The 25,555-nt window shown below is 27.2% G+C and overlaps 1 protein-coding gene across 9 annotated transcripts in view; it reads left to right on the plus strand.

Moving 5' to 3' along the window:
- The first annotated feature begins 380 nt into the window (after window positions 1-380).
- LOC111628429 (calcium/calmodulin-dependent protein kinase type II alpha chain-like) overlaps window positions 381-25,555 on the plus strand; it is an 88,129-nt gene continuing 62,954 nt past the window's right edge. For all 9 annotated transcript variants that reach the window (XR_002757171.1, XR_002757172.1, XM_023372209.1 and 6 more), the window contains exons 1-5: window positions 381-475; window positions 557-679; window positions 1,595-1,678; window positions 2,443-2,485; window positions 8,703-8,792. Coding sequence is in view for 7 of the 9 variants with exons in the window: in XM_023372209.1 (XP_023227977.1) it covers window positions 614-679; window positions 1,595-1,678; window positions 2,443-2,485; window positions 8,703-8,792 (283 nt within the window). In the remaining 2 variants the exon portion in view is untranslated. The remainder of the gene's footprint in view (window positions 476-556; window positions 680-1,594; window positions 1,679-2,442; window positions 2,486-8,702; window positions 8,793-25,555) is intronic.

Here is a 25,555-nt window from a genome sequence, read left to right on the forward strand (position 1 = left end):
TAACAAAAAAGATCTTTATAAACTGTATAACTGTTTTACTAAAATTATAGGAATGCAAATAAACTTTAGATAATGAAACCTAACATGTAACATTATATACAATGTAATTGTTTTTGTAAGAATACTTGTGATAAAACCATATTATTTTCCTATGCTCAGAACAGGTTTATATGGAACCTACTGTAAAATAATTGAATAAGTTAAATAATTTAAAAAACTGTTTTAATAATTTTGTGAATTCCTATCTATTGATAACATATGTATTACTCCCTGCAACAGGGAAATATTCCTTTTTTGCTAATAAAGATTGATTAATTGAATTTAATTTGTTAAAGTCATAAGCTATTTCAGAATTTAATTTTTTTATTTTTTTATTTTAGGGGTTATATTATACATATTATTAGTGGGCTATCCACCTTTCTGGGATGAAGATCAGCACAGGTTATATGCACAGATCAAGGCTGGGGCTTATGATGTAAGTTAAAATATTTTAATTTTTGTTTCAAATCACAGCATATTTTTTGTATTTCATATTTTATATCAATTAATTTTCAAGTATCCATCTCCTGAATGGGATACGGTGACTCCTGAAGCTAAGAATCTGATAAACAGCATGCTGACCGTCAACCCAGCAAAACGAATAACTGCAACCGAAGCCCTTAAGCACCCTTGGATTTGTGTAAGTTAATGGTTACTATATATTGTTTACAGTGTTGTAATATAGATTATTAAATACTTCAAAAATTTTAAATTTATGAAATGAGAAAAATTTTAATTAAAATATTAATTTAGGTATATATTTAAAATTTTTAATTTTAAATATATACTTAAATTAAAAAATTAATGTTGAAATAGTTATTTCCAAAATTTTTGATAGATTATTGTAAATGTTGTATTAAGAACTAATTTTCTTAATTTAACAGTTGCGAAAGTTTTATTTGTATTAAACTTGTAAAGCTCCTAGTTTTGAACCATTTTAAAAATATGTTTAATTCTTCATCTGATTTCATTTTGATATTAACAGAGATTATTATTAAAGAATTATCCCTGCAAATTCAGTCTGTATTTATACAGCAAGCTGCTTTCAATTATTCTGTCATGCAAGAAAAGCATAAAACTTATTTTGTCCCTTGAACACTATATAGTGTAAATACACGAACACTATATAGTATTCAAATGACAAAAGATTCACTGGCACAGTTCTAAGAGTGTATAAAACTTATTATGAGGATTCTTAATATTTTGATAATTGTTAAATCATAGTATCAATAAAAACAAAATTTTTACTAAGTAAATAACTTACTCTGTGTAATGCTCATTGAAATTATATAGAGCTATTGATTGAGTTAATGATAATGAATTACAAAGTGCAAGTGTATAGAAAATTTTTTGCTGTTAGTACAGAAATTATTAACATTTCAAAAATGAAAAGAGAAAATTCTGTATTAAGTTCGTTTTTTATAAGTAAGTTTACAGTGTACAGGGAAATAATAGTAATAGTTAAATGAATTACAAAATTAAGAAACTAATTTTAAAAAAATCATGTGTATAATTTTAGTAAAAAGTTTACTAATAATTTGTTATTTTTGAATAGCAAAGAGAGCGTGTTGCCTCTACACTTCATCGCCAAGAAACTGTGGAATGTTTGAAGAAGTTTAATGCTAGACGAAAACTTAAAGTAAGTATCTTATTTTGAATTTCAATCAGTTCACAGTTATTATGTAGGAAATATCAATATCAGTTTGACTTCAACAACAAGTAAGGAAAGGCACAGTTTACCTAAAAGATAATTTTATTTGAATGAAAATGTTAAACTACTTAAGATTATATGGCTTTACATGAAATTCTTAGAATGAAACAGCTATGCTAATGAAAAACTATATTAGATAAATTTATGTAAATATTGTTATAGATAGAATAATAGTCTCAGGAATACAAATAATTTATTTACTAAATTCAATCAAGTTTAACTACTAACTAGTTAAATAAAATTGATTGAAATTAAATCAAAAGAACAAATATAGAACAGAAAAAATAAAATTGAATTCTTTGCTCTAAAATCTTGGAACAGAGTGATTTGTGAGAACTTTTTCCATTTGAACAGTTTATTAGGGTGAAGGTCCTCAAAAATCCACTTAGTGACACACACAAACAAACAACATAAAGAATTTAATAAATATTAGACATACTGTATGGTAGATTTGTTTCAGTTTTATTAAGAAAGTGAACAAAAATGATAGTGTATTTTCATAACACAAATTCTCCATAACATTACAAAATGGAGAATCAATGTGTTAAGTATTCTCATCAGTTTAACATGATATTGTATTTAATATGATGATAATACATATTTAATGTGCATATTTACAAATATATTTTATAAAAACATTAAAAATGTATATTCATTTTAAATGTGTAGAGTAAAAATGAATTTTTTTCCAGGGAGCTATTTTGACTACAATGTTAGCAACAAGGAATTTTTCTAGTAAGTATTATTAAAAGATTTGATAAAATTAAATTACTAAGATTTATATTTTTACATGGTTATTATCACAAAAATTATATTATTTAATAATAATAATAATAATAAAGTAAGATCACTTATTTAATAGATATATCCGTTCCAAACACTCATAACAAAAAATTCTCACAGTGAAAAAATCAGCAAGTACAGTCCACTCACTCAAGAAATAAGACAGATGTAGTAGAGGATGAATAAGGTATTTATTGTACTGTACCTGTTCTCTCTTCTACCAGTGTTATACCACATACACTACACAAAAGTCTAGAAACGTTAAGCCTTAATAAAAACATATACATTGCACTATAAAAAACCACAATATTGAACATATGTCACATTATTAGGAAGTTTCTAGATACAGTAATACCCCAAACTTACGCGATAGGTGGGACCAAGCGATAATCGTGTAAGTCGAATTCATGTAAGTTGAGGTATAATTTTGCAATTTGTGTAAAATCCAAGTCAGATGTATGTAAGCTAATAAATGTTCTCGTTAATCTTATCTCATCATTTGATTCATTCACGGTTACAACAAATCACCACATAGTCTCTCAAGTCTCCGTAGATATAACAAACACAGAAATAAATAACACAAAATAAATTGTAGCTGTGTGTCGATTCTGCACAACACATCCGAACATGTAAGCTGAACAATAGTGTGGGGGAAGTGAGTAATCAAGAGTTGCATGGCACTTAAACAAAAGACGAATGGCGAGATTTGAAAATCGCATTGTAATTTGTTTGGTTAGCTATGCCTTGACTTTAGTCTGGGCACCAGTACCAGCTGAGCATGACATTTGCAATATAATAATAAATAAATTTTTAAAATAATTAGCCATAAAGATAAGATGATAGATATATCTAATACTGTGATAGTCATATCCTTTTGCTGATGTTAGCAATATTTATAAATAATCAACTGCATCAGATGATAGGTACTTGTACTGTACATTACAATATGAAAAAGTTTTAAATAAAGATATTATTAAAAATGATTAAATTGTAATAAATATTTGTTAATAGTTTGGCAATTCAAAAAATATATTTTTATAATTTCCAAACTATTAAAAGTTTAAAATAAGATGTTTTATTATATAAAAATAATTATAAAATTATACAATTCTGAAATAAAAAAAAGCATTCTTTTAATTATTATTTATTAATAAACCTTGTTATCTATTACAAAAATATACAATTATTAAATTTGTTGAACAGATTTCCTGAATTTATTAAAATATTAATAAACTGGAAAAAACTTAATCAAAAATGAATTTACTTGCTGTGATAAACAAAATGATTAAAATGAAAATTGAAAAATGTAACTTAAGTGGTACAATTTATCAGTTATTTATATTTTCTTGCACTGTTTTTGTTTTTGTAGTTGGCTTCATATATTTCACATATTTCTTGGAAAGGTTGAATTGAAAAGGTTTTTTGAAAAAAGTTACTTGAAAATCTTTAATTATCAGAATTACAGGCAATGTCAATGCCTGTAATTCTGATAATTAAACCTTTTCAATGTTTACTGTTCAAGATTTGGTGAATCCAGAAGTGCATCATTGCTGATGGTGCATGCTTTGAATGCTGTCTATAGTAGACTAATTAGCAAGTTTGTTGGTACATAAATGTTTATCATGTAATGTAAGTCTGAATCAAACTGACAAAGAAACTTTCAGTGTCTTTTAAGCCAAAATTTAGTTAATAATTATGTTAAAAGTATACAAACTCTTAGTGAATAACATTTTATCTTAAATTTGTAGTAATCAGAGTTAAATGTCATACTATTTTAAGTAGTTTAAGTATTATAGTAGTTTAACACAAATGTGCAAATTTTTAGTAGCGAAAGGGTTGTGGAAAAAGATGATGATACAGTAATATCTCAGTTATTGTTGGTTTTGGTCGATTTTTTTCACAAAAAATTTGTCTCGGATTTCGTCAGCATGCCATGTCACCTCATTTCTATTTTCTGAAAACAAAGGGCTATCCACGCATTTTTCTGCTCAGTGTGGCATTGTTTCTTGTTGTATGAGCATTACTCTGCATTTCTAGCCAACAATTCCATTGCTTTCCTTCCTTTTAGCTTCATCATGGTACCAAAGAAAGTTTCCAGAGCCAGTAGCCCTTCAAAGAAGAAGGCCAGGAGCACAATCGAGTTGAAGGAAATCATTAAAAAATACGAGAGTGGCATTAAGATTGCTGAAATCGGCTACATGTACTGTATGGGAAGTCACCATCCACGATAAGTTCTGTTGTGGCGAAAAAGGAAGCAATAAAGGAGACTAATCTAATGAAAGGCATAAATGTGCAAAGAAACAGAAATCACAAACAATTGAAGATGTTGAACAGTTATTATTAATTTTGATTAATCAAAGACAGTTAGATGGCGATTCTGTTTTGGAGACCATCATATTAGTGTTTTATATTCATTTTATATTAATTTCTTATTGTTTTTAGTATTAAACACTATATTTATTCCTTATAAAATGTGTTATTGATATGCATTTTGGAATATCTAGAATGAATTAATTTGATTTACATTGATTCATATTGAAATAATTGCCTTGGTTTTCGTTGGTTTTGGATTTTGCTGATTGTTTTTGGAAGGATTATTGATGAAAACTGAGATATCTCTGTATTACATTTACAGAGTAGAATAAGGAATAAACTCAAATAAATGTTATGAAAGATTAGATATATATACTACTTTAACAATAAAATAAATATGAAGAAAATAATCAAAACATATTAAGTAAATACATTTTAATAGATATGTAATATGTAGATAAATGAAAAGTTACTACATTCACAAATTATTAGATGGGCAAGTATTTACGTGATAATTTTCAACAAAGCAAAATAAACAAAAAACCGGTTGACATTGTGCACAATGTCAACCGGTAACAAATTGAAGATTTTGGCAATTATTCTTAACACAATTTAAACTGTCAGTGTTTAAAACAGAAAAACAAACTTGTTTTACATTTAAGAATTGACATTTTCATGTATGAATCCAGAAGCAAACCATGCATGTTTAATCAAAGTATTAAATATTGGCGCAGATAATTGATGAAGAATTGAATGTAATTTTATTATGCCATTTCTAGTTGTCCAGAACAATTTCATTGAAGAATCATTACAGAATAATTGTATAGCATTTAAAATTTCTTTAGCTAAAAGTTTTACTTGTCTATGAAATCCAACATCTAAAGGTTGGCATATAGATGTACACTTTGGTGGAATAATTAGTACTTCACATGAATTTTGATTTGTAGATGTTTGAAATACTGTATTATAAATATTAATACAGTAGAGTGTCGATTTTCCGAAAGTCAATCATCCGAAAGAATTCCAGTTGGCAAATTTAAATTTTTGCCAGTGTTGTGGCGCTTCAATCTTTGGCTATGTCTTGGGCTACTCAAATATTTTACATTTTTGATACTAAATTAACATCTGAAGTATAATTTTTTATTATTTTTATATTTTTCAATATATTTATTTTGTTTGTACAAAATAAAAAAATAATTTTTAACGATACAGTAGTCTTTGTTAGGCTTAACATCGACGAAAATTCAACGCTAAGCAACACGCAACGGAGAAAAATTTCGACATCGGATATGTTAAACTATTTTTTCGTACATAAATCAGTTATCCAAAATATCAGTTATCCGGACAACCCCAGTCCCCAATTGATTCGGAAAATCGATGTTCTACTGTATTTAATTGTCCACTCCAATTATTAATAATGAGTTTTCTGTTATATTTGGAGATAATAGATCTTTTACATAGTTTGTAATAATTGCTGTAGATAATTTGACAGATGAGCTAGCTGTAACGGTTACATTTGGGGCATTAAACAGCAACGTTTGAACTCTAGGTTCAAAGGTTCCACGAGCCTGTTGATAGCAAATAAATACATTACCTACAACTTGTCCATTAGCATTAATTAAATATTGAACAGTGTAGGAATGTTTAACTTTATTACTTGGAAAATGTACAAATCCAATAGTATTTTTTTCTCCTTTATATGAAAGTGTTCTTGGTGAAATCATTTTGTATGAAAAACCACACTGATCCATATTGAATATGAAGTTATGCAAATAAGATGGCAGTAAATTTTTTACTGTTTGAAATTTCGCAGCTTTTACGTTTTAGTAAAAGCTGTGTAAAATATCCTTTTTGTTTACAAAACTTGTAAATAAAACAGAAATAGTAATTTTTCGAGATACTAATCTGTATTCTTTTTTAAATTTTGCAACCCAGGAATCACTAGCTGTAAACTTAATTGAACTCTTCACCTCAAGAAATTTCTGTAATGCCCATATTTTTAATTGATAACCTTTAACAATTTTATAGTTGCCTCGAGCTTTGTCAAACATTTGTTTAGTATGTTCTTTAATGATTTTTAATGCTTCAATTCTATGTTTTCTCCATTTATATAGAAGTTTATATTATACACCTTGCTGTGCAGTCTGGATTTACATTTATATAAATCGCTAAAATGTTTTAATTCTTCAGCTCCTTTCTGCTGTAATATGTGTAATTTCCATTTTAGGTGTTTCCTATGTAAGTTAAGAATTTCTTTTTTTCATTTTGTTCAGATTATATTCTTATCAACTTTTTCATCATCATTTGAATATTCACAGTCAGTGTCTGCGTTATCAATTTCTTTTTCTTGAAGCAGATGTGTTATTTTTTCATATGAAATATTTTAAATCAAATTATTATTTTTCATCTGACAAAACTCTTTGTCATCTCTACTCACATAAGTACTTAAAATATCGCTAAATGCATTAAAAAAGAGTTTAGCTACCTGTTTATCAATGTCCGAAATAATAGGCCTACAAATCTCTTCTGTAGGCCCGACATTATCACATAAATGTTTAAATTCTGCTATAATGTTTTAAATATTTGCATTTAATTCTTCTCCCAGTTTTGAAAATTCTAGAATTTATTCTTAAATATAATAGCATCGTCTTCCTCCAAGACTCTTTCACTACTAAAAATTTGCATATTTGTGTTAAACTACTATAAAATAGTATGACATTTGATTGCTAATAACTGTTAGTGAATACTACAAATTTATTATAAAGTGTTAATCAGAGTTTGTATACTTTTAATGTAATTATTAACTAAATTTTATTAAAATTTATTAAAATATGCTCCGACAGTTCCCTTGCGAGTACAAAAAGAAAAGAAAAAAAGAACAAACCACTAATCTGCAAATTAAATAAACATCAATTAAGATTATAAATGATTTTAAATATTAACTCCCAATAGTTCAGGCAAATCAGGTATGACTAATTAACAGAATATTAAAATACAAAAATATATGGGTAAGATCATGATTTATACAATCTATACATTATTTTAAAATAATATGATCTTATAATACAAAAGAACAACAAATAAGTCTTATCTAAAGCATTAATTTTAATTTTTACTTGTGTAATATGTTTATGCCTGATTTTAAAATACTCATACATATACGAAGTTAAAAAGTAATGAAAAAAATCAATGTTTAGCATTTACATTTCTGTTGAACGTTTTTTTATAGAGAAGATAAGTTTTTGTTACAGATGTTATTTAACTTAAAGATTTTCTTGATTTAAGTAAGGTAAACTTGATAATTAAAATTCCAGAAGATTTGTTCCTTAAATATGGAAGTGATGTATATCTACATTGTGCAAGTTCTTGTTTATGCACATTTTCCTAAATGTAACTCCTACATAAATCATGCCCACATATTAATTTAAGTCACTGTTTCACTAATTTTTATAAATTGTAAGGATTAATTCATTTTAATATTCTTATTGTCAACAGCCAACCTGTGTTTAAATTCTGAGAGAAAAATGTAAATTAATATAAATCTTTGAAAAAGTAGAAAAACTGCATGCCTTTGGGTATGGAATGTCTGAAGTTCTATGAGAATAAGTAACAATATTAGCAAACATTAAAAAAAAGCATCTGCAGTTATTTTAATACTTTTAGATTTAGAGGATTTTCTAAAGTATAAGCAAGATAAATTTGTACCTAATCATATGTATTGAATGCTTTAAAATTATTATATAGTGCTCATGATACCTGTATAGACTTTTTTATCATATTTTAAAGAAATTGTAAATTAGACTCATATTTTGTTATAATATCAATAATTAAAGACTTTTTTTTAAAAAATGAACAGGTCGCAGCATTATGACAAAAAAAGGAGAAGGATCACAGGTAAAAGAATCTACTGACAGTAGCACAACACTTGAAGATGATGAGGTGAAAGGTAAATAATCTAGAATATCAACTTTGTTTTATTGTTTGATATTGTAATCTTTTTGTATTTGCTTGTACTTTATTAATTAATTTAAAAAATTCTTATAAAATTGTAGAAATAAATAAATATTCAATACAGTTTTCAATATACCTATGTATTTCCTAAAAAAATATGGTTTCAGTATATGTTGATTAAAATATAAAGTTATACAATATTATTTTGAATGCAGTTATGTAAAAGTTAACATGTGTTGGAAATTAGTCTTCAAATCATAACATATGTCAAACTATTAAGATGAATTTCAATATTTTGATGATAAATCATAAAAAAAAATACATAATAGTTTGATTTTGGTTCTATATTTTTGAAATACAGTAGAGCATCGATTATCTAAATGTCGATCAACTGAAACGCAATTAACTGAAAGCTTTCCAGTCGGCAAATTTAAATTTCCGCTAGTGCTGTGGCGTTGCAATCTTTGGCTATGTCTTGGGCTACTCCAATATTATTTTTGCTGGTGTGACCATAAGAGTGTACTTAAGGACGTGCCAGGATTTGAACAAATTTCAAGATGGGATAGGTTAATATATTTTTTCATACATAATCGGTTATCCAAAAAAATTGATTTTCCGAACAACCCCAGCTCCAATTGATTTGGATAATTGATGCTCTACTGTATTGTAGTTTCAACTGCAGATATCTTATATTATTATATCTTTCTGACATACTGGAATGGCATGAATTGTAATTTCAATTAAATTATATTTATTTACAGTTATTTTACCACATTTGTTAAAGAAATAAATAAGTAAATGCAATGATTTAAACCTAAAAAAATTGTATTAAAAATTTAATTTTTTTGAAATGAATATACAAACAAAAGTATATAGTTATATATTTGAAACACCTTTTTACTATTATGCTGTTGTTTATGATTAAATTAGAGAGAAGTGCATTTTATACAAGACAATAATTGCAACATTTCTTAGAACTGGAATTATAATAAAAATGTAAAGGGGCATAGTCATTTAGGCTAAAGAGCTTTTATATCTTTTTGAAATTTATTGATATTTTTGTAGCATTGAAAATTTTCTCAGCAGCTGTTGAATATTAAAAATGTAATAACTTAGTTTATTAATTATTAAATAAAGAAGTCTGTATATGAAAACTACATATCAGAATTTTATCATGTGAAAATTATAATATTCAAAATTGTTAGAACAAAATTGAATGTTTTTTTTTAATTAATAATAAAATAAAATAAATGTAAAAGCAAAAAAAAATGTATAAAACAGTTAATCTTAGAATAGAATGAAATTTAAAAAATTATAGTAAATAATTATAAAATTCAACTATTAACATGATGATAAAACTAATATTTATTATTTTCATTATCATATATTATCATCAATTAAATGATATAAACTATTTAAAAATAGATATAAGATACAATAAAATAAAATACAATAATCAACTTAAATTCCAGCAATTTATTTAATAACTGACTAATGTTTTTAATAACTTTTAGCAGTTAGTTATTAGAAAATTGTTATTAAGTTGATTATTGTATTTTTATTGTATGCATCCAGTTGTAACCTATTAAGATATATAATTTAAAATAATAATTATATGGCATTGAATCCAAATATGCTTATTTTCTCTTTGAAAATCAGAAAAGTCAATTAATTAATTAATTAATTAATTTAAAGTTAGTTATACATGTAAAGACAATAATTAATAAGAATCAGTTAAACTTTGTACATAACTTTAAAAAAATTCATTATTTAAACTTCATTCAAATCAGATTTAAAAAAATTAAATTATGAAGATGATGATAACATATACTGTACATATATGTTTTTCTTTGAATATATAGTGTATAATGCCATAAAAAACATAGGTCATGTTCCTTGCCTATATTTTTAGTGTTAATTTTCTTGAGTATAAAGAACAAGTAGTAGACATAGTAAATAAATATATGAAAACTGGAATATTTATTTATTTCTACATAATATAATAAAGCAGCACATTAATAGATTTGATAACTGAATGTTTATTTAGTTCATCTTATTTCAGCATGATTTTTTTCATGTTTGTAAAAAATAACAATGAGTAATTTGCCTCACTATTTAAAAAAATGGGTTTTGCATAATTATGCTTGTGTTGTCAGTTTGGTGTAAATAGTGCATGATTTTACTTAAAGTTTTAATTGTTTTAAATATATTAAACGTTTCTTGCATGTTTTAATTTTAAAACTGCAAAAAATATTAACTTTATATGTAAATTTTATTTTACATTTACACATACAATATATAATGCAACATTCAAAGGACATGGCCCACAGTTTTTAAGTTATTAATTCCAAATTTATATTCTCTACTGACTATTATTGATTAGAATTTTTATAATATATAATATTTATCATTATATAATTTTTTCTTTTTAAATATTATATATTTAAATTTATAAAATTTTCAAATATATTTAAATGCTATTTAAAATGATATTTTTAAAATCAATCTGAATGTTTTTAAACTGCAGAGCTTTAATTCTCTTATTCTGAAGTATCCTAGGCATTTTTGTTTTTCATGAATTGTTTAAATTCTTTCATGAGTAATAAAATTACTTTTAATGAATATTGCATCCGATTTTCCTCTGTAATTTAGTTACAGACTAAAGAAATTAAAAATTAATTGCCTAAAATAGCATTTTTACTTGTTTTAGACAATTAATTTAATTTGTTCTTAATTTTCTAACTTAATGTATAAGTATTATTATTTTTTTTTCCTTTATGTAGAATTTTTATTCTTATATGTAGAATGAAAACCATATAACTTTCTATTTGTCTTATTTCTAAATTGTGAAAATATTGATATAATTTGTTTAAAGATGAAATTGGTTAAAGTTCAAGATTTTTTAAAGTTAAGAAAGAAAAGTTACATACTCATTACTTTTCAAACAATACTATGTTTTTTAACATAATTTGTGTGTATACATTTTTTTAGTTTCAATATATATTAACAAATTCAGTATTTTTGAAAATATATCTCAATTATTATTATTTGTAAAAATATCTGATCAGATTAATAGTCCTCTAGCATTAAATCTCCAATTTACAAGTCTACGTTTATCTTATAAACAGAAAGAGATGATTTTAGTAAATTTATTTTTAAAAGTAAATATTAACTTTAAAATAAATTTACTGTATTTAATACATATTTAATCATATTTAAAATAGTTTTGTTGCAAATTCAATGTGATGTTCTAAAAAGTTTCAAGTAAAATTATTCCTAAAACTACATTAGATCATGATGTTCTCATACTGTTAATCATAATGTTTTTGCTTTTGTGAATTTAGATTTTTTGTTTTTGTCTTTAATGTTTCTCTTTAGTGAAGTATATATTTGTATTTTGTTATACTATAGAGGAATTTTTTTTTTTATAAAGTTTTATTAAATTTTAAAAAATAAATCTTGTGACCAAACTGAATCAGGAAACAGGAGGAGGTAAAAAACACACACGATTTTTTTTATCTTTGATTTTATCTTGAGAAAACAGTGTTTAAAATAAATGTATTTTATATTTTACTTTCAGAAAAATTAATTTGAAATAATTAAAAAGTACAGACATATTTATCCAACATGGAGTTTATTCTAAATCTACATTGCTGAATTCAGTTCACTTTGAACATTTTGATTTATTTTTATGCAAATTAATATATATGTCCATCAGAAATAAAATTAATATTAGATTAATGAAAGTGAAAAGTTTTTAATGAATATTCTGCATTGCCCAGAGAAAAATTATTGAGAGTATATGTTGTTTAAATACAATTATCTTACATTTTATTGAAAAGATTAAAATTTTAAAAAAATTTAGAATAAAGCATTTTCATTAGAAAAGATATAATTTGTTGTTATTTAAGTGCATGATAGATATGATAAAATAAATTGTACAAAAGTATTTTCAAAAATTGTTCATTGCATATATAAATATATATTGTAATATATAAGAATGTAGATATTTATGATTCGTGATCATATGCATCTAGCATGCAAACATCATGTTGCTAGTTTGCTAAATTGCTGTTGTTTTTGTATACATGGAATTATTGATCTGCATGAATACTTAACCAGCTAAATAGTTGCATATAATTGTAATTGTGCTTAAAATACATAAATATTATTTTTGTATTTATTAAATTTAATAGCATATTGAAAGGAATTAGTGTGATTTTGTAAGAATATTATAAAATTCAGTTATTTGTAATTAATAGCTTTCAATTGTATATGAAAAATTAATTGCTTAATCCATTAAACAAAATATTGAATGTAAAAGAAGTAAATCTTTTACTCTTCTGACTATGTATAAATCAATACCAAAAATTTTCTTTATCGGAGCACACTTACATTATGTGACAGTTTCTTGAATATTTTCAGGAAACAAATTTATCATCAGGAGATACAAAAGTGAATTAGCTTATTTAGTGATTTGGTTATCAAACTAATTCATTTTTATATTTTCTGACTATGAGTTTGGTTGCACAAAGGTATTTGAGAAATTGTTAACTAATGTGTCCTCCAATAGATCAGACTAATTGTTAACTTAAGAAATTGGAGTTATATTTGTTATTTTGTTAATGTGGTCGTATTTATGAGTGGTCTCAGCATTCAAAATGTGCTACAGGAGAAAAATAGAGTACAGACCATCAAAAACTATACAAGTCTCTTCAGCAGGAAGAGAAAATATCTAATAAACAACATTTGTTGAATATTATTAATTATTTAAATTTAATGTCAATTTTTAAATTATAATCAACTGCTCAAGTTTTTTATTTTTAACATATTACACCTATTTTTACTTCTGAATTATATTTCAAATAAATTTGATTAATTTGAGATTATATTATTTATTATTTCTACATTTTAAAAACAGTATTGAAATTTATTAGATAATAAATTTTGCGTTATTTAAATATTTTATGTAATTGTACACATAACATGTTTTCATTAAATTAACTAACATAATCTAATTCTAAGACTTGCATTTATTAATCTTTAGAACTAAGAGAAATCTTATACTATATTTTTCTCCTAAAAAATTATTTTTCTTATATAGAAATTCCTAAAGAAATAAAATNTATTGACTCATTCTTTTTTAAACTTATTACATAAAGCTTATTACTTTAGTTTACAATTAAAAAATATTTTTAATTGTATACTGAAAACACCATAAAAGAATGAATTTAGAGTCAAATTGAAAGTATTTCAGGAATAAAAGAATAATTACAAACTGAATATTTATACAAAAAGAAAACTCTAAATAATATAGTAAATCATTACATTTGAAAATGCTAAAATTATTTAATTACATGTATCCCTCGTACAACACGGTTTAAAAATTGGGGATATTCCTCATACAGTATGACTTCTGGTTTTACTCTAACATGGTTTCGAAAATACTCTGTACAAAATTCCACAATTTTTAAGTGTAAAATTCATTATTCAATTTTTTTTTATTCAAGTAAGCATGTGTGTTGTCTCAAATTTGCCCACAGGTTTTAGAATACTGAAATTTTCAGTTTGTTTTATGTCTTTTGTCAGGTTACTTTAATGAAAACTGATAGAATTTTTTTCTTCCTTGTCCTAACTTTCCTATCAACCAGGTGTTGTTGTTGCTTTCAGACTTTAGTCTTTAAGACTGTCACTGTGTTGTGTTTTTATAGTTTAAATAAACTTACCTAAATACGAAGATTAAACACTTTACTAAATACGAAGATTAAACTTTTTTAACTCTGGGTAAATAATCATTTATAAAAATGACAAATGAAACACAGTGCTATCTTGGTACTCAAACTGTTCCCAAATGGAACAATTCGGTATTCAAGCACAAATTTTGGAAAAAAATTGCTTTGTATTTAACTGAACAAATGTGACCTGCTAGAACAATTATTGATTAATAACATATTCTTATTTTGTCATTCATAGAAATATCAGTTTCTTCATTTTTAATTTTTAAGATCAACAAAAAAGCTCAGATGATATTTTGAAAAAAGAAAATGCCCTTATTTAACTAAAATTAATATTAACAGTATTTTTAATTGTGCTTGTTAATTAATTATTATTGATTGGAATTAAAGTATTGATTGCTTTAATAAACATTTTTCTCTTAGTAATAAAAAAGAATAGTATACTTTTGTTAACTTCTGAAACTTAACCCCTTGTTTTACATTAGTCCTTTGTTTTGTATAGCATAGATTTGCATAACATGGCACTTTTTGGAATGTTTACCTGTTATATGAGAGATACCTGTATTTTTAAATTATCATAATATTTTTAAATTTATATGATATCATATATTACTCTCTGTAATCAAAATCCAGCAAAATAACTCTCATAAATTCAGCAAATGTTTACTTCTATCTTAAATGATCATCATCAATTCTATATTGTGGAATCTTGAAACTGTTTGAGATGGAGCATGTAGATTCCACCGATCAACAAGCAACCATATTTTTGAGTCCTAATCATGGTCTTCTCATGGATATTGAGGACAGTTTGTGGGATGCTGGTGTTGTATGCAAATTCTCTATGCTGGTGGAAAAGTGTTGGTGTTATTAAAGCCATGCTTCTCAAATATCCCTATAAATCTTCATGAGCTCCAGGTATCAGTTGTTCTCTGTTTTGTGCATGATAGAGAATTCTTATTTGGTCAAAGTGGTTTTTGTTAGTGAGAGTGCAGTATGCAATATTAATATTTATAGCCAGTACTCAGTGGTGGTTGTTTATAGATATTAGTAATTTGAGATGATTGTATAAATTTATATAAAATATAATATAGTTTGTTTCAATTTTAATGTCAATCCCAATTATAAATATTGACAACTATCAAATATCCTATTTCTGACAACATGCCAGTTCTTTGAAGCTTGAATCTTACTCTTTGATGATCTTGAATTCATTCTTACAGTCATATGATTTTGTGTATATGAATCATTAATTATAAAATTTTTATATGCATATTTAATATAGAGATATTAATTATTGATGTCCATAATTTTTTAGTAATTATTATTATTAAAATTTCAGAAAGTATCATAAAACATTCATTAATTTATAGTAATATACTTTTAATATGCACAGAAAAATTAGATTAAAATATATTATATGGAAACTTAAATTGTGATGGTAGTCATTTTTGAAAAGCTATAAAAATACACCTTTTAATAAAAACATCTAATGTAATTAAATGTTTTTAACCAAAATTTTTAAAATATACCTGAAAGTCAAGTTATTTCTAATTTTATTTTTTCTATTTTTTTGTGATATGTTAATTGCTGTTAAAACAACAAATATGTTAAACAGAAAAAAATACCTAAATTGTACATTTAATTAAATTCATAAATAAATATATGTGTAATAAATATTCAGTACGCTGTATAGCATATAAAAAGCAGAATTAAATTTATATATATGTTTATATTTATTATATTTATATGTTTTTATGCTCAAATGGGGTAGGTTAAAAATAAATATTCATACTAGATTACTATATAATATAATTTTTGTTAAATGAAATAAAATTGAATGTAGTGAAATGAAAAATCTTTATTATGTATAATACATTGGTTGGAACGTCACACATCTTGATCAATTTTATAGGTATTTATACTGCTATAAAACTCTTTTAAAATAATGATACATTTTGAAATAATTTAAATTTTTTCTTGTTGAAATGCATTATTAAATTACCATTTTATTTGAATTGAAATATTAGTTCTATGCTTATTATCCATCAATATGTACAGTACTGTACTTGTTTAGTCATCATTTACAGATCAATCCTAATATGCACAACAATAATTAAATAGGATCTAGCATTGAATTACCAACAAACAATATCTAATATTCTATTTTAACTTTACGTGTACTTGTAAAGTTTGTTCTTGAAATCTCTGTGTTGTCAGACTTCATATGAAGATACCAATGTCCTATTGAGATTTTTTAGCTTTTGTCTTATCAGATTTTGCTCATTTTTAAAATTATATCATATTCTGCATTTTGCCTGTTGGCATAAAAATTATTAGGCATAGAACTAGTATAAAAATTGAAGAAAATTAATGAATTCAAGTATAAGCAATTTAATCAGTCACAAGATAAAGCACTTTAGTTATTCCTAATAGAAATCTTTTCCATTAAGTGATATCATTTAAACATTAAATAAAGAATATGTAGTATTTAATGAACTGTTCAAAAGATCTTGCTTGAATATTAACTAAAAAATTATGGAAAATATTAGAACAAGAATATTTCCAACTTTTTTTTTTGAGAAAGTCCATATGAGATGTAAATGACAAGTCTTGGGCAATGTATGAAAGATATAGCCAAAGATTAAGATTGATTTATATCCACTGTTGTTCAGAAAGTTAAAAAATAAATTTGCAATTGCTATTTCAAAAGAATATCATCAAAATCACGAATAAATTTTGCAGCATCAACATTAAAATCTCTTAACTATTCATTGGACAGTGATGTTTGATATTTTGATTTTTATATCTTTTATTTTTTACAAGGTTTGTTCACAAAGATACAAAATATCTCCCATGCAAACTTCTTAAGACTTAAAATTCCTTTTGGCAGAGAGTTATAAAAAATTTAATAAACTCTCTTCTTTAAATAGGTTTGCTGCAAAAATTTTTTATAAAAAAGTCTTAATTCTTGTTGACCTTTCAAAAGTTTATATGCTTTGAACTAGTTCAAATGCTGATAATAAAACATAGTAAAATGTGCTTAGCAGGCCAGATAAATATGCTTTCGGGGCTAAAGCTTCAAGAACCCTGTATTATAATATTGGTACATTTTACTTTTAGCAGATAGGGGATGAAACCAGGGCTACTCAAAGGTATTGCCTGGGCTGAAAATGGAGAAGAAAGATGATTTAGAGAAAAAGGCTGAAGGTAAAATTATAAAGGAGGATAGGAAAGGGGATGAAATGGAAGTCCAAAGGGTGCCTGTATCATTTTTATTTAAAACAAAATTAAAAATTTACATTCAGTTGTGGAACAGTTGTTAAGAATTACAAAAGCACCCTAATTGATTGGCACACAATCATAACATATTTACGACACCCATTGTACTTGCAATGGGATAACCAACAAAGTTCCTTATGACAAGACAATAAATATGTGCAAACAGAATAGATGTCCATGTTACAGAAGTGTCATAAGCGAGGGACACCACTAAGTAAATAGACAAAACATTGTGACTTGCAATGGGAGACTGATAAGACCATTAACACATGGCATGACATAAAACAATGAACATATGCCTAAAAAAAAACATGCCAAACTAGCAGTATGAACAAACATATGAAACATTGCAACTTGCAATGGGGACTGAAAATAGGGAAGAAAATAAACAGATATATACATAGGAATAAAATACAATGCATACTAAACAAAAGTGCCCTAGATGGGGTAATACAATACACATGGCAATTTGCAATGGGAGACTGACAATTTTCTGTGTAACAGGTTGTCCAACAATTGGTTGACACTTGCAAGAGATCTGCCTGGTCTTCTTAGTAGCTGAAGATATTGAAAGCCTGAGTTGAATGCTGGAAGAAACACCATTGAAAATGTAGGTTTAGCACGTGGAGATGAAGATTGAATTGAGTGCTTTGTGGAACAGCTTTGATGACACCAAGTATGTATATTTAGTCTGTTGAGATGAAATCCCCATTCAGTGCTTTTTTAGAGCATTTTTGAAGACACCAAGAATGTACGTTTAGTTTCTGGGACTGAAGGTATCATTGAGTGCTCCTGTGGAATTGATGAAAACGTTTAGTTCTGTATATAAGTCTTTATTGTTGATGAAGGCACTCAAAGGACATGGCCAGTTCCATCCTGAAGAAAGCACCTTTTGTAAAAGTGGAACCCTTTGAGTATCAAAAGTAGCAGTCAAATATAACATGATGAACATATTGCAGGGTTTGTCCATCACACTTACAGTAGTTACTGTCTCAAAGATGGAAACCTACGGAGTTATCTCCGTAGGTTTGCATCTTTGAGACAGTGACAGTAGGTTCCATGGCCCGTGAGGAGTTGGGAAGTGCTATGGTTGATTTTCAGGTGTTTCCATTTAAGTCTTTCTTGGATTTTTGGTATAAAGGAAAAGGTTAGCCTCCCTGTTTTTTCTTTCTTCCACTCTCTCTGCCAAAGAGCAATAACCGTGTTGTGTAAAATGTTTTGGAGAGTTGTCTTAGCTATTCCATTAAAGCTAACTGGAATTTCAGTCTGCAGCTTGCTTTGCAAGGTGATCGGCTTCCTTGTTTCCTTTTAGTCTGTTATGTCCTTTAACCCAGGTTAGTGCATAATGATTATTATTATCGTTATCATTTATATCTTGATTAATAATTCTTGACTGGAAACAGTTTTGATTATGGATCCTTTTTAAGGCAGTTTGACTTTCGGATAATATATGGATATGTTGACTGTTGATCTTTTGATTTTTGATGTATTTAATTGCTTGGTTAATGGTTAGTAGTTCAGCTTGCATGATAGTACAATATTCTGCAAGACAGAATTTGTCACTATAAATTGGTTGAGTAGGGTCTTTACCATATATGACGAAGGCCGCCCCAACCTTTGTGCTGTTTTTAGACTTGTCCATAAAAATTTGCAATGAGGGTTTTGGTTCCTCATTTTGGTCGAGTTGTGGGATTATACTGTGATGACTGGGATGTAATTTGATTGGTATCTGTGCATGAGAAAGACCTCTGCATATCTGTTTCAATGTTCAGATTTGGTAGGATTCTGATTTGAATATATTTCAACAGGCCTCCAGGCTTATTGAGATCTAAGTTGTTAAAAGAAATCATATGCCATTGCCACATGATTTCTTTTACTTTCAGATGTAATGGTTTAAGACCAGTGAGCACCTGAAGGCACTGTCCTATAAGCTCTGGTCAGCCAAAGAAGAGAAAGCCGTTGGACTTTATTGAGTAACTTTCAAATCCTTACATTGTCAATCACACTGCCCCAAAAAGGAGCACTGTAGAGGAAGGAAGTAAGTCTCTATGCAGGCTGTGTATATAAGGTAGATAGAAATTGGGGACTAGGCCCCAAAGCCATTACAAATGCAGTTGAGTAGGCCGTTGTAAACAATGTTCCACATCCCAGGGCCCGAGCAGGAACCTGGGGGCATCCCCTGTGTATGTTTTCAATAATGGTAGTGTTATTGTAAAAAAGAGTAACCATCCTATCTTTACATCATTACTAAAAACTACCTTAAAGGTTTCGTGGACAGTTATTGGTTTGTAATTGCTGTAATAGAGCTGGCCACCAAAAGGAGTTGAAGGTGTTTTGAAGTCATTCGATATCACAAGGACATGTTCTTTTTTCCATGATTTTTCAATGTAGTTGGTGACTTTGTTTATAGCATGATAGGTTGATTTTCCTCTAGTAAAGCTGTACTGATTTTGGTAGAAAAAGTGCCATTCAGAAATCCACAAAAAAATTATTTAATAGAAACAATCAATTTTTCTACTCAAACGTGAATCTGACATCCAAAAAATTGCCAGGAAATAATTCCTGCAAAATAAAAACCCCTCCAAAAAGTGATTTTACAAAAAAGTATATAAAAAAATAAAAATAATTTAAAATAAATGCTTTTATTTGAAAAATATAGCTGCAAGGATTATTATTCTTTCATTTAACAAGACATGAAATTTTACACATGCAATCTACATTGTTTACAAGCTGGTTGACCTTGAGAACAGCTGGTGTCAGCTTACCCGGGTAGTTCTCATATACGCCTTAGGGGAATATTGGTTTAAAGCAGGAGGGGAGCTAACTTACCGCATCTGTTCAAATATAACACAATTTTTTCGATTTTTATGCTATTAAATTATGAGGGGACTGAAAAGAAGGTATGGGGAAAAAATTTTACTAAACAAAAAGACCTGCTAATGTCAAAAAACATTAATAGCGTTTTAAAAAATTTTACTGAAGTCAAATCAGTCAAATAGAAGTTTGAAACGATTTAATTAATTTGAAAAAAACTCCCATAAAAAACAATAACACAATTAATTACCTAATTAGTAAATCATCATAAAATATTTTTGCGGCAAATAATTCATGAAATTTGCAGATATTATAGATAACGATGTATATATGCTGATCCATGCATTTTTGGAAAAGTTATAAGTCAAGGCCCTTTTTTGAGGACCTTAAAGCCTATGCCCAAGATAACTCGGGATATGGACTGCACAGTGTCATGCGCAACTCGGGTTACGGGCGGAAGGAGATAATTATTATTTTGAATGGATTTAATTGCTTTAGAAACTTCAGTAAAAGTAAATGGAGTATATCTTTTTCTGTGTTTGGATTGTTATCCACCTGATTACAAATATCCTGTTGTTTGTTAGTGTCGTTTTTAGTGTCTTTGGGGAAATGTGTTTCCATAAGTAATTTCAGTGTGTCTTCTAGTGAGTTAGTGTATTCTCCATTTTCCTTTTGAATGGTTGCTGGTATTATAGTCCTTTTTTCTGGGTTTGCATACAATATAATAGGGGTCTGTCCATGCTGATTTTTTACCCATTTTTGTGCAATATTCTCTCCACTTCGAGGTCCCGGTCTTGTTAATTTTCTGAAGTAAATTAATAAATATAAACATGGCCGACAGTATTACATTTAATTAAATATAAAATTGCAACGTTTAACAATACTTTGTTTCTGTTTGTTCATCCGTTGTTCGCTCCAGTTGACAGTCCACAATTTTACAAACACGGAGGCGACCTTTCTGCCTGACCAGTACCTCTTTAAATTGACCGTATCAGAGCCCAAAATCCTTATATACAAACAAAGATGTTTATCATTTGATTAATATTATTTCTCTACAACGATAACTGTTATTGACCGTTGGAAGTCCTTTAAACGACCATTATCATTCGAAAATTTGCCATAGGAATTAATGCTACAAAACTAGATCACTAACAAATAATTAATTACATAATGTAGAAGCACCAAACTTTAGGGAGTGACTTATTATCTTACTATGCGACCCCCTTTTTTGCCCCGAATTATTACTCCCCCACTTGCTAGACCCATGCGAATTTTCAAAAATTTAAGGTTTAATTACTCCCTCTAATTAGCATACCAAATTGTCCTCAGTGACTAGCTGTATTTAATACTCGGTTAATCCATATCCCAAAATTTTCCAGGAGCTTGAACAGACACAACTTCACTCTGACATCAGTCCAGGCATTGGTGTTTGCTGACCACTATATTTTTAAATTTTTATGCTAATTCATTCACATGGCATCCNTTCTCAAGATTTTTAATAGAATTTCTGTGAAATGCTTTTAAGAACAAATCTCATCTTGAAATCTAATATTGAAAATTATCTGAAAAAACAAGCACCTAAAAATATTTTATAGAGCAATAAATAACATCAGCAAATATAATTTAATATAAATATGATATGACAAACATTTTTGATCCAAGTAAGATCTGATTCAGATCAAAATGTTAGAATTAGAATATGTTAATTCGATAGAATGCTAAAAGATCAATTTAGTATTCTAATTCTATCAAACATTTTGACCTGAAGCAGATCTTATTTGGATTGAAGTTTGTCATAGCATATTTATATAAAATTATATTTGCTGATATATTTTTGAATGTTTTGATGATGTTATTTACTAATATATAACCAGCTGTGGGAAGATTTAGAATTTTATAGAACTTTAACTGAAGAGTTTAATTTTAATATTAATGTGATAGTTTTCTTCAACTCTTTATTGCCGTATTAGTCTGCAATTCACTAAGAACATCAAGACAAGACAATTTGTTAGATTCAAAAGAAAAGTAATTCTTTGTAACTAGTATAAAATAAATAATGAAGAACCAAATGCATCTAAAACTTTTATGTCACTAGTTCTTTTCAAATAATTTCTTTTTGAATGTTGGATCTTATGATGCAGTTTGTTCTCAAATATATATTAAGTGTTTTGTGTGAAATTTATTCAAATAAGAGTTTAATTTTAATAGTTTTAACATTAAGACAAGACTGATTTGTGAGTCAAAGAGAAGTGTGACATTTTAAGGAAAGAGTAACTCATTATCTTCTTTATAACTTTTTACTTTTATTTAATTGAAAAGGTGTTCCAAGTTTTTTAGGCATTTTCCCATATGCCATGCACACACTTTTCTATCACTTCCTCCCAAGCTGATTTTATGTTCTGAATCTTCCCATAGCTGGTTATACACTACAAAATACCACCAAAACTCTCAACATATTTATATTTGCAAGTATATTTTATGACAAACCTTTTTCATCCCAATAGGATCTGCGTTAGGTCAAAAATGTTCAATAGAATTAGAATGCTAAATGTTTGAATTTAAATATTTTAAAATCGTGGGAACTGTAAACATTAGAACAAGTTTACAGTTCCCACAATTTTAAAATATTTAAATTCAAACATTTAGCATTCTAATTCTATTGAACATTTTTGACCTGACGCAGATCCTATTGGGATCGAAAATGTGTCATATCGTATTGATATTAAATTATATTTGCTGGTATATTTTGAAGGTTTTGGTGGTGTTATAATATTTTACATAAAGAACATCAAATAAAATTTCCATAAATCACAAAGGGTTATTTCATCACTTTCTGTTGTTACTATGCTTTGAATGTAGCTATAGCTCCTAATTCATTGGCTGTAGGCTAGTCATGTTTTTATGCAGATACACTGCCTTTACATCTGGGTATAAGTCAACAAGATGCTGGGAGGTGTCCTGGAGAATTATTGAGCAGGAAGTTAATTTTAAAGGAATGCCCTTTTCCAGACAATCATACTTGACTGAGGTATGAAGTGGTTGATGGACCAATCCTTGAATAAAACTTGCATCATTCGTGCCTTGTTATTTGTATGATAGTAAATAGGATGGGTGTGTGCTTACTAACCTGCTTCAATACATGTTGTTCTTGGAGCAATAGATGAAAAAAGGCTATCTTAAACCCAGCAACATGATCCTGTTCTTAAAAGCTTTGAATTGTTTTCTTTGTGTGATCTTTCAGGCTTTTTTTTTTTTTGAAAGGAAAAAAAATAAGTCTGGTTTCATCCACATTGAGGATCTCTTCCAGATAGTAATTGACTTTCTTGATAATTTCATCAAATTGGTCAACAAATATTTCTGCTGCTTCTACATCCATGCTTGTCATCTCACCACTGATACTTTGATTATGCAGGTTGAATATCTGATGAAACATTGAAACCATTGATTCTTCACTTCACATGCATTCAAAGATATTGCATGCCTTGGCTTGAATTATTAAAATGTCACTGTTATTCTTTTTGTATCTGGTTTTGTATCTATCAAATAAGTTTAAATTACTGGGAATCTGTTTTGACAGATTCCCAGTAATTTTCCATTTCATGAATGAGGTTTTTTCACTGTGTAGTTATTATGGCTTTAAATCTGTTGATGTTTCCATTGCTTCTTTTACTTTCAAGATCAAAACAATTGAATGCACCATCTCCATGGGAGTAGATTATCTGACACTAGGAGTCTTACAGATAATCCAGAAACACTTTTATTTTTCTGTTTTGGTTACATCATGCACTGCACATTTAATGTTTCATGAACAAAAATTAATTTACTCAAAATCTAATGTAATCTTCAAATACAGTACAGGTATACCTACAGTGACCATACGTCCTTTATTTTGTAAAGTTGACGCAAAGTTAAAAAAAATTTTTTTAATAATATATTGAAGAAGTTAGTTTTATATACGCCATCATGACCAGTGTTGCATTGCTACATAGAGCGCAGTAGTGCAGTGTGTCGCCAACCAAACGGCCCACTGACAGTACTAGGGGGTGGACACTCTTATGGGGATTTTTGTGATAGTTTTTTAACTCTCTAGTTGATAGATGATACANAATTTTTGTTAAATGAAATAAAATTGAATGTAGTGAAATGAAAAAACTTTTTTATGTATAATACATTGGTTGGAACGTCACACATCTTGATCAATTTTATAGGTATTTATACTGCTATAAAACTCTTTTAAAATAATGATACATTTTGAAATAATTTAAATTTTTTCTTGTTGAAATGCATTATTAAATTACCATTTTATTTGAATTGAAATATTAGTTCTATGCTTATTATCCATCAATATGTACAGTACTGTACTTGTTTAGTCATCATTTACAGATCAATCCTAATATGCACAACAATAATTAAATAGGATCTAGCATTGAATTACCAACAAACAATATCTAATATTCTATTTTAACTTTACGTGTACTTGTAAAGTTTGTTCTTGAAATCTCTGTGTTGTCAGACTTCATATGAAGATACCAATGTCCTATTGAGATTTTTTAGCTTTTGTCTTATCAGATTTTGCTCATTTTTAAAATTATATCATATTCTGCATTTTGCCTGTTGGCATAAAAATTATTAGGCATAGAACTAGTATAAAAATTGAAGAAAATTAATGAATTCAAGTATAAGCAATTTAATCAGTCACAAGATAAAGCACTTTAGTTATTCCTAATAGAAATCTTTTCCATTAAGTGATATCATTTAAACATTAAATAAAGAATATGTAGTATTTAATGAACTGTTCAAAAGATCTTGCTTGAATATTAACTAAAAAATTATGGAAAATATTAGAACAAGAATATTTCCAACTTTTTTTTTTGAGAAAGTCCATATGAGATGTAAATGACAAGTCTTGGGCAATGTATGAAAGATATAG

The sequence above is a fragment of the Centruroides sculpturatus genome, unplaced genomic scaffold, assembly GCF_000671375.1.
Source record: "Centruroides sculpturatus isolate CEXI.00-Female unplaced genomic scaffold, Cexi_2.0 scaffold557, whole genome shotgun sequence".
Lineage (NCBI taxonomy): Eukaryota > Metazoa > Arthropoda > Arachnida > Scorpiones > Buthidae > Centruroides > Centruroides sculpturatus.